This window comes from Cynara cardunculus (assembly GCF_001531365.2).
Source record: "Cynara cardunculus var. scolymus isolate 2C chromosome LG 14, CcrdV1, whole genome shotgun sequence".
NCBI lineage: Eukaryota > Viridiplantae > Streptophyta > Magnoliopsida > Asterales > Asteraceae > Cynara > Cynara cardunculus.
Window position 1 is genome coordinate 1,529,335 of NC_037541.1, and position 11,075 is coordinate 1,540,409.

Below are 11,075 nucleotides of genomic sequence, written 5' to 3' on the forward strand. Positions count from 1 at the left end.
GGGGTGAAGGGTAATCTTGTCATTTCACCATCATGGAATCATCACAAACTTCTTTGAATCTTCAAACATTCTTCTGCTGCAATCCAAGAATCTTCTTTGTTTCTTCATCTTCTTCAATTCCATCTGCTTTCATATCATCCAAAACCTTGCTCACTTCTTTACCACCATTGATGTAAGCTTTCATCAAGCAATGATACATCTTTCTATCAAATGCCACAAATTTCTTCAATTTTAGCACAAAAGATTCGACCTTTTTGACGCTTTCTTTCTCACCGATGCCATCTAACAACTTCTCGACAACTTTTGAATCCATTTTCCAATCTTTCTTCTCCAACGGCAAAGAAACCGCAGATTCCATACAATTTCTCGCTTTCTCGATCTCACCTTTCTTCAAAAACTCGATCGCCACTCTCCCCCAACTATCGGCCGTTGTCGTCTTTCCTTCTTTCAACAAGTTATCGAGCAAATCCTTCGCTTTATCGCACGAACCGTTCTCGAGATACCCGTCAACGATAATCAACGGGACCCGGAAATCATAAACGTTTCCCGAGGAGCCCCACTCGAGCAGAAGCTTTTCGGCTTCTTCAAACTCACCAAGTCTTACCAAAGATGTTACCATTGTGATATATTCTCTGTTAATCTGCCTCTTGCACGTGGACTTCAAACGGCCCCACAATCTAAGAACGTCGTCTTTGTTTCCCAGCCGTGCGCATATCGAGATCAGATGGTTGTACCCGAGAGCGTCTTTTTCGAGACGGTTTTCGGCTTTCTTTAAGGCGTTTTTCGCCTTATCTATAAGGTTTCCTTTAATATAACTGTTTGCCACAGCTGTGTATGTGTTCCAATCCATGGTGATATTTGGATCTTTCTCCATTTCTGTCAAAATCTTTTCCATGCCCTCGATGTCGGTATTGTCTCCATACGAATTGATACACATTCTGTAGGTTAAGTTGTCGGGAGAGACTCCGTTCTTTTTCATGTCGTCTAAGACGTCATGAACCTTGTTGGTTTGGTTGGTGCGTATATGAAGGCACATGATGTCGTTAAATGCAACAGGTGATAAACCGAAGCCTTTTTCCTTCATTTTTTGAAAGTGGGAGAGGGATTTCTCGGTTTCACGCTGGCGGACGTAACAATGGAGAAGGGCACCGTATGTTTTATCGGTTTTATCTTGTTCGGTTAGGGAATTGAAGTATTTTTCGGCCTCGAGGAAGCCATGGACCTTACCGATAAGGTCCAACTGCACTGCATGGTCTACTGGTGTAAATGCACAAACGCCATTCTTGTTCATCCACTCTGAAACCTGCAAAATGTATGCAATATGAGGCAGCATTTGAAACCAATTGTCTGCAAACTATATCTGTTGGATGTCTTAAATGTCCTCTCATAATGACAAAACAAAGAGATTTTGTGAATCATAATCAGTAGCACCAGAGATTTGTAACAATAACAAGGACCAAATAATCTACTTTATCTTGAAATTTTGCCTAAAAAGCAAAATGTTGCAGTTTCTTGGGACATCAAACCAAACGTATGCAGTATATCCCACTCGAAAGTAGAGTCTGGGTGGGGTAGGATGCACGCAGCTCTTTCCTCTACCTCAGGGTAGAGAGGCTGTTTCCGTGACAAGTTCTTGGGACATCCCATAATGGAAATTGTAGTGATTTCCATGGGGTGGAGAGTATACTTGATAACATAATTGATCTACTTACCTACAAACCAAACCAAACAACCTTGTGAATCCCACACAGAGTAGCAGAGTAGGAACCCAGAAGGGTAGGATGTATGTAGACCTTACCTCTACTTAAATGTCTCACATGAAGAACAATTACGATCATTGAAAAGACTTAGCATACAACATCCCATCCTCCACTAATCACCCGTAAAAAGGCAATTTTTAATGCATCAAAAAAATCTAATTGGATTTGTGAGTATTGGCAAGAGAAGTCGTGTACGTAGTCTTTCACTAGTATTTTGCATAGAGTGTTCTACTCTTTAAGGCAGAGGTCGGGTCTACGTATATCTCACCCCCCAACAAGTGGATTTACTGGGTCAATTTAGTTTGGTTTTTTTAGTGTTTCACAGATTCAACTAATGACGTTCCAATCATAGTGATGATAACCTTACCCGTTTTGGCTTGCCATATGAATTAACAAGTCATTTTATTTTGTAATGAGATGGCTATGAGCTAACAATATACTCTTCATATGTAAAACCTATAATGAATCAGACGACTATGAGTTGTTTGGGTTTTTTGAGCAAATTCAACCAACCCAACCCAAACAATCTTTGTTGAATCCCAATTAATGACCAACCCAACCAAAACATGTAATGTGCAAACTCTAATCGAACCCAATTTATGGTTATTTGGATTGAAGACTCAATCCAATGTCCATCCCAATTTAGGATACTATTCAGTATGAACTCCATGGAAATCCAGCTCTATGCTCACCTCATTCATCATAGGAGCATGTAGTAGAAATCCTTATCATCGCAAAATTTACACAATCTAACAAATTTAAACCGATTTGACACACATAAACAACATTCATATAATGTAAACGATGATGTTTACACAATTTATGCACATCATAATCCCAATTAGACATACAAGAACCCTAATTTAACAAGATTTTAATCTCTATATAAGGATAGTCTATGAAGTTTCAGGGTTCACCTAATCATTAATGTCAAAAGGCCTCATCAACCTAAAAGGTACTCAACTTAATGATTAACATATCTGCATCTGCTTCCATAAAATCAAAACGTATGTGAATGGATCACTAGAAATGAAATATAAAATGCTAACCTCCAAAGCATGATGGAACCGTCTACGCTTGCGTAGATCATGAATAATTTGCTTCAGCTCAGAGTGTCGCACCTTCTTTCCTTTTCTGATCCAATCATCTAGCTCCGGTGTCATCGCCAAACTAGGGTTTCCGAGCGGGCTTATTCTCGAGTACAATGACGCCTTCTTAATCTTCTTGCTACTGTCGTTACTTTCACTCTGAGTAATCGTAGCAGTAGAGTATGATCGGTTTCCAGTTAGGGTTCTTACACTTTGCAGTTTCCTCAATCGAACCGCCATTGCCAACATCTTGAAATCCTTCAAATTAGGGATGATTTGGTTGATTGTTTAACTAGGGTTTTTGAGTGCAGGGATGAACTGCGGAAAAAGGGTTTTGCAAATGCAATAATGACTTGTACTCTGTGCATTATAAGCAGTACTTAAGTTATGTAAACTTTATGCTTCACATTTTGGGCTTTCTCTTAGATATGGGCCTTTGAAGCATAAGCCCAAATTAAGAAGCCTCAAACTCAATCTTTTGAGTAAATTACAGTTTTGGTCTCTATGGTTATGTCAATAATTATGATTTTGGTTCCCGAACTTCATTTTTTTATTAACCTGGATATCTAATCCGTTATATGAGCCGACATCCCAGAGTAACTATGTGTTTTGCAGATAACCCGAAGTCATCTCATTTGAACCTCCATGATAATAAAAGGATTTTTATTCCTCCTTAACTTCATTTTATTATGAGTAAATTATGTGTTTCATTCCGAACAGGCTAATTCTCGAGTACAATGACACATTCTTCATCTTCTTGTTACTATCGTTACTTTAACAATGACTGTTTATTGGTTGAAGTGTAATGGATTTAGTGGATCCGGTCCGATTGATTTTTTTTTCCGATCCAATCCAATTAACATTAGACAGTCTTATCGGATTTCGATCCAATCCGGTCTAATGAGTAATTGAATTAGATGGGTTCCCCCCATTTGATATCACCATTGATTATCCTTAGATTATGTATGTGATACATCCGGTCTTTTGATACATTTTCAACCAAATTTTGTTGGTAGACGATGAAGCTATCTCGGTTAACTTTACGCATACAAGGTGTTTGTCGAAATGCTTCAAAGAACCTCTTTAGCTCCTCCTCCTCCTCCTTGTCGTCGTCGTCTTTGTCAAGCAAATTACTCACCTCGCAGACACCATCATCGGAGGTTACTGAAAGAAAGAAAGAAAATTTATCACGTAGATCACCAACATTTCCGACCAAAAACGAACCCAATTCATCACTATACAGAAGAATCTCACCGGTGGGTGATCCCGACATTTCGATTATACCAGTTCTTGATCAATGGGTCAGCGAAGGAAGGGAAGTTGATAAAGAATCTCTCATTAACATCATTGCTTCCTTGAAGAAGTACAAAAGATTCAAGCATGCCCTTGAGGTTCTGATTCTAATCCCAATGTTGCACTTCTTCTGCAGTTTTGATACTGATTATAAATTATCTGTTCATGGGTTTAACTAGGGGTTTTTTGTGGGATTTGTTGATATATTATTAGGAATTGTATTGCATTTGAGGAATGAAGGGTATTTCATTTGATTGTTTAGCTTTTTCTTAGCTATGCGGATCTGGACCAGCTTGGCCGCACCTTGACTAATCTCATGTGCCTTTGAAGATAATTGTCAGTAAAATTGAAAACTCGAACCGGCTACCTATGGGAAGGTGCCCAAGGCCTGACCTTTATTTGCCAATCGAGCTATTTGTTTGGGTTTTTAGAAATAACCTTCAGGGTTGATGCAAAATCTGCATACATCCTACCCCTGCCTTTGCATGGGATTTACATGTTTGTGAGTTGTGACTGCAGCCAAAGAATGCTTCATACTGATTTGTGAGTTTGGGTTAGGTTTGGGTGTAGTTGGCATTGCCTCTAATTTTGGAAGTTCATTCTTGGTGATTATCCCCTGGACTGTCCTTGTTCTTTCTACTTGTTTGCTCACGCACTCTTCACGGGAACAACCGCTCTCCCTTTTGAGGTAGAGATCAAGTCTGCATACATCTTGGCCCCGACCCTACTTTCGAGAGGGATTTACTGGATTATTTTGGTGTGGTTTGGTCTATTTATCTGCCAGTGTCGTTGTTCCTTCTATGTGTATGCTGACACTTTTTTCATAAATAAACGCTTAGCCTTTTGAGGTAGAGGTCAGGTTTGCATACCTCTTACCAAGACCCTATTTTCTAGTGGGGTTTAGCGAGTCATTTTGGTGTTGTTTGGTTTATCACCCAGACCCTACCTCCGTTTAGTAATGTACTAGGTTTGTTTGATTTGGTTTATTCCTGGTGATTTTAGCCGAAGGTAGATGTCGCATCTCCGAATGCTCGCTTTCATTTTTCCGAGACATTAGATAGTAGCCTGCCCATCAAACACATATGTCATTATACTCTTGGATCCAAACACACATTAAATGATGTCTTGCTCAACCACATATTGTCTTCTTCTTGACTGCTTCTAGAAGTCCGGTTTTTGCCATTGGTTTCACCGCACAATGCTAGATCCAAACTCAACACGATTTATGCACAAAACCCCTCAAAATGCAATATCAAACTAGGCCTTAATTTATACAGATGTACATTTGAGTCTCAATATTTGGCCAACAGCCTTTTTCAGAATTACATACCCGAAATATGCTTAATGATATTGACCTCTTTGGTGTATGCCTGCAATTTTGAACTATACAGATTGGATATTCTTTATGCAATGAACTTTTTCGGTTAAATTGGATTAGCTTTGTGTTGGCATACTGTGAGCGAGGTTCAGGGGAAAACCCCCAAAAAATGAAAAACTGAAGAACACTCTTGTAACCATTCATTTGGATGGTATGTATATGTGCATGCAAGTACTTGAAGTTGTTTCTTGGTTTTTATGCATACCGGACAAAGTGCTTACGAGTTACTTACTTGTATATACATGTGCATACCGACGAGAAGAAGGGTTACCAGGGTGTTCCTCAGTTTTTCATTTTTCTGCGGTTTTCCCCTGAACCATGAGATTAGGCTCGGGGGGATATAGCTCAGTTGGTAGAGCTCCGCTCTTGCAATTGGGTCGTTGCGATTATGGGTTCCTGATCTGACATACTTTATATGTATATATATAACCAAAGGGATGAATCTATATCGGCTTTATAGGACGCCAAATATGTCTAAATATCATAATAAACCATTCTACAGATTTTGAGTTTAATGGACCAAACAATTGGGTGTCTCTTGAGTTAGAATAGGATGTTAGAACGTTTTGGGGCATCTTAACAAGTTTTTTAGGATAATTTTGAAATAAAGTGTCACATTAGCTTTTTTAAAGGATATTTTTGAGAAGTGTCCTATGAACACATATATTTATATTACATTTTTAAATAATGTCATATAAAAATAGATTAATAGGTCGTTTTATTTTAAAGTTTCCTAAAAAACTTGCGAGGACACCCAAAGAACTTACTGTAACACCTTTAGATAAGACGCACAACTGTTTGGTTCTCAAGTCAAGTAAAACACTTTGTTAGGACATTTAGGGCCCGCTTGTTAGCAGCTTAATGGGACTCACAGCTTATTCGGTCAGCTATACATGACTGTTTGGTAGTGACTTGATGATATAGAAAGTGGCTTATTCAATTAGCTTTTATGAGGGGAGCTTTATGTAGAAAGACAAGTTTTTTCCCAAACCTGTCCCTTCCAATTAAATATCACGCTCCTTCTATATATGAAAAAACCCTCTCTAAAAAACCTTTTGCAATCTATAGGACAGATTAATCCACACAGACAGCTTTATCCATACAGGACTTAATGGAAAGCCAACCAAACAGCCCCTTAGGTATTTGGCATCCTATAAAGCCTATTTTGTTGTAGTATACAGTGTTTAAATTACAATGCTCAATCTCATTATGATTCTTCCGCAGATATCCGAGTGGATGACCAACAAACGATACATACCTCCTATGAAAGACGACATTAAGAGCAGGCTGCCGTTGATTTACAAAGTTCACGGTTTAGAGAAAGCCGAGGAATTCTACAACAACATCTCGCAGATATTCAAAGGCTATGAGGTCGATACCACCCTTCTTTATATCTATTCCCTTGAAAAATCCGTAGATAAAGCCGAGGCCGTGATGCAGAAGTTACGAAAGACGGGATGTCCCATGACTGCTTTTCCATACAATATCTTGTTGAATCTTTATTACCATATCAGAGATTGGGCGAAAATGGATGCGTTGACTAAAGAAATGGCAAAGAATGGGATATATGGAGACCGACACTCGTTTACCCCACTGTTAAACGCTTATGCCGCTAATTCAGATATCGAAGGGTTAAATAGGACCATGGCCATAATGGAAGCCGACCCGCGAGTCTGTATGGATTGTAAAACGTATATTTTTGCAGCAAACGCGTTTTTGAAAACCGGGTTGGTTGAAAAATGTTTGAAATTGATGAAAGATGCCGAAATGGCGATCACTGTTAAGGATAGATACAAGAGTTTGAATACTTTGCTCAGAATGTATACCGATTTAGGAAAGAAAGATGAAGTTTATCGAATCTGGAAGCGTTTAGCAGAGAAGAAGATATACAATACGGGCTACCGGAGGATGATCAACTCGTTATTGCGGTTTGATGACGTTGAAGGAGCCGAGAGAGTTTTCGAAGAATGGGAAACGAAAGGTTTGTCTTATGATTTCGTAATACTGGATGAACTCATTGATGTTTATGTTAAAACAGGCAATTTGGGGAAGGCGGAAATTCTTTTAAAACATGGGATTGAAAAAGGGGGTAATCCGACATTTCGTACGTGGTATTGTTTAACAATCGGGTATATTGAAGATAATCAGGTCGTGAAAGGGTTCGAAGCGTTGAAGAATGCAACGTTTTCTTGTCGATTTTTGCCGTTTCAGGAACCCGTGAAGGATAAACTAGCGATCGTTTTGGAGTGTTTGGAAAGCCGAAGAAATATGGAAGAAGTAGCCGGATTTATGAAGTCGCTTGAGGCCGAAGGCATATTTTCATCGACCGTATGTGGGAGACTGCTCGATTTCATCGTGAATGAAACTTCGAAATCTTAAAAACCGGACCGAATTGCACCAATTATTCGGGTTGATCAGGTAATTCCTTGTGGTTGCTATGAACATATGTTGGTTTATTAGGTTCAACATCAAGTCTTTTCACACATTTTTTTGAAGTAGTTCACGGAAATAACCGTTCTATTTTAGAGGACAGATATGACAGAGAACCAGTCTGGGTATAACCGACCCTTGACCCCTAGAGGCTAGAGATTAGTGATGGCCAAAACTTGGTCCCAGGCCGGTCCTAATCGGTCCCAGCCTTTACAAATCCAGCCATAACCGGTCCTGGACCCGGTTGAAAATGGTAAGACCGGTCCTGGTCATTAAAAAATAATTTTTTAATGATATATATTTTTAATACATTATAAAATTTGTAATTGGGTCACTCAAAATACACTTTAAAAGTGCGTTTTATTATAATTAAAAATACATTATAAAATTATTTGAAAATACACTTATTCATCAATCATCATCGGTCTCTCATGTCGGATTGATTTGAAGAATTCCGGTGTCTTCAATTCTTCTAATAGCCTCTTGGTCGTCAAGGTCAAGTTCTTCATCGTCATATTGTGAGTAAGAGCCGTCAGTATCGGTAGTTGGCGTTCATTTTCTTTCAAATTTTTTTGCACCGCTTCAATCTCCATCTCTATCGATGAACGTATAACAAGAATTCTTGGAATTCCTTGGGCATTCTTGATTGGTGCTCCAATGGAATTCATAGGTATAGGAGATTTCAAGAAATGGCAGATTTATTCACTGTATCAATCGTGTATTGGATTTTATCAACGCTATCCAAATAATCCTTCAAACAGATGCACAAAGCCTGATATTCCAACCTTGTTTTCAGAATGGCAAAAAAGCCCAGGCTTTTTCGGGCTCGGGCCGGATATTAGGGTTGAAAGAGGACTTAATTAGGCTTTTCAGGGCCGATTTTCTGGGATTTTTTAGGTCAGGTTTTAACTAGCCATTGGAAATTTTTTGGCTTGGCCAGACCAAGGAGCTTATTGGTACCGGGCTTTTTGGCCCGACGTGAGCCATTTGTGCATCTCTAACCCCACTCTTAGGTGGGATGTACTTGACTCGTTTGGTTTGGTTTGGTTATTAGCTATTGATTGCCTACGCCTTTGATTGAGGTTTGCGGTCCTATCATTTTGACCCGAGTCGAGCATGAGCTTGACTCATTTGATAACTAAACGAGTCTTCTTGATGCAAGCTCGAGAAAGATTTAGGAGCTCGAATAGCTTGAAAATACCTATCAAAACTGTATTCAATAAAACAAGGCGAGGTCGAGCTCAACCACCAAAAAGTTATCAACACATAACAAGGCTCGAAAAAAGCGTAATAATTACATAGTTTTAAAACTGTATCTTTTTCATTCCGAACATTTATTTTTGGACCACGGGAATATAAGTTTTTAGTTTGACCGAAAAAATAAAATTGTCTTTAGAAAATTGAGAATGTAACAAATAAAGTCTTGATTTTGATGTGTGTGAGGAAGAAATTAATAAGCAGAGGTGTATTTAACAATATATAAGGGTGCATTTGGTCTACATCTAACAGTTGTTTTTTTAATTAACCTGGATAGCCAACCCGCTATGTGAGCCGACTAATCCCATGACGACCACCTGCTTTGCGGGTAGCCCGGAGTCACCGCATTTGAACCTCCATGGCCACAAGAGGATTTTTATTTCTCCTTGGATTTGAACTTGGGACCTCCCGACACTTTTGACCTTTGGAACTCAAGCTCAAACCAATCAGACACCACCCTTGTAGTTATCTAACAGTTTTTTGTCCTTTAGTTTATAATGATTTATGAATCAGACAAACTTTTTTGATATTTGCATATGGGTATTTACATTTTTAGCCCCATTCTTTATTACACGTACTTGATGCATTTGTACAATTGTATTTTGAATAGACTGAAATAAAGCGTTTAAAGGTACTGAAAAACTGATAAACTATGTGGATGCATGTCGATCTGTGTCAAGTCAAGTGATTGAATCGTACCTATGATATGTTAAATATCGTAAATCCATCACACACTTGTGTACTTGTCGACTTGTCGGCAAGTTGCTACAAGCACGTCAATAAACAAGTAACAAAAGCTTCACCATTTGGATGCGGTTTTCTAAGAAAACACTGCATTTGGAGGATAAAATTTTGTATCGACTTTCTGTTGCAAATAAACTATCATTCTTATGAACAGAAGAATCTACAAGAGTTACTGATTTTGGATAAGGAGGAGGAATACAATGTTTTTTTTACATTGTTGTCAAGGTACGTTCATTTTTGCAAACTACAGTGTCTTGTATTTCATGTAAGAATGACGGCTAATTTACAATTAAAAACTTGATGATTTTACGTATAAATACGACTTATTTATGTGAACCATCGCCACCCCGTAGATAATCTCTCCACTCGATCTTACCCCCTTAAACCCCACCCCTCCACCACCACAAAGAAATCCAACACAAATTGCCTATATGAGGCTTCCATTGTAATAAATATATAGTTAAAGGACCAAATCCATACTAATATATATATATATATATATATACACACACACATATTACATAGAGAAAGGAGAGTTGGATTCATGTGAGACCAACCTGTTTTCATGAGAATCTTGAGACCACAAAATAATACTGAGACTTCACAACAATTCATTGTGAAGGTATAAAAAACAACGAACATTCATAGCAAAAACTTTTACCTTCATAAACCTTCACAGCAAAAACTTTTACCTTCATAAACCTTCACACCGTGTTTGCTGTAAAGATTCAGTGTTGTTTAAGTGGTCTCACGAAAACAATCTGGTCTCACATAATCCCAAGTCTCTCTCTCTTTATACACACACACACACACACACACACACACATATATATATATATATATATATATATATCTATACTATATTATAAAACATTTGACAAAAACTCTTAAAAACCACTTTTTATGCGTAAAATACTCTTTGTTAATGCATGTTACTTAAAACTCAAGATTGCATGTAGATTGTTCGCAAGTACAACTTATTAAAGCTTTATGTCTAAATTTGTGTAACTAACTGCAGATAAACATAATCAAATACAGGATAAACATCTCATTTTAAATATAAAAAATCTAAAATATAATTAGGATAATCATTGAATTCTAACAGAATACTTAATTATTATCTTT

The 11,075-nt window shown here is 38.0% G+C and overlaps 2 protein-coding genes across 2 annotated transcripts; one reads left to right on the forward strand and one right to left on the reverse strand.

Annotated features, from left to right (window-relative positions):
- Nucleotides 1–6: 6 nt before the first annotated feature.
- LOC112526906 (pentatricopeptide repeat-containing protein At4g21705, mitochondrial) lies at nucleotides 7–3,156 on the reverse strand. The gene is made up of 2 exons (XM_025137349.1): nucleotides 2,810–3,156; nucleotides 7–1,303 (listed from the first exon to the last, which is right to left on the reverse strand). Exons 1-2 carry the CDS (start codon nucleotides 3,095–3,097, stop codon nucleotides 62–64), a joined length of 1,530 nt encoding a protein of 509 aa, XP_024993117.1. The 5' UTR covers nucleotides 3,098–3,156; the 3' UTR covers nucleotides 7–61.
- A 627-nt stretch (nucleotides 3,157–3,783) lies between these two features.
- On the forward strand, nucleotides 3,784–7,961 carry LOC112526834 (pentatricopeptide repeat-containing protein At2g20710, mitochondrial-like). Its single transcript, XM_025137256.1, has 2 exons — nucleotides 3,784–4,239; nucleotides 6,744–7,961. The coding sequence occupies exons 1-2, from the start codon at nucleotides 3,868–3,870 to the stop codon at nucleotides 7,896–7,898; spliced, it is 1,527 nt and encodes a 508-aa protein (XP_024993024.1). The 5' UTR covers nucleotides 3,784–3,867; the 3' UTR covers nucleotides 7,899–7,961.
- The last annotated feature ends 3,114 nt before the right edge of the window (nucleotides 7,962–11,075 follow it).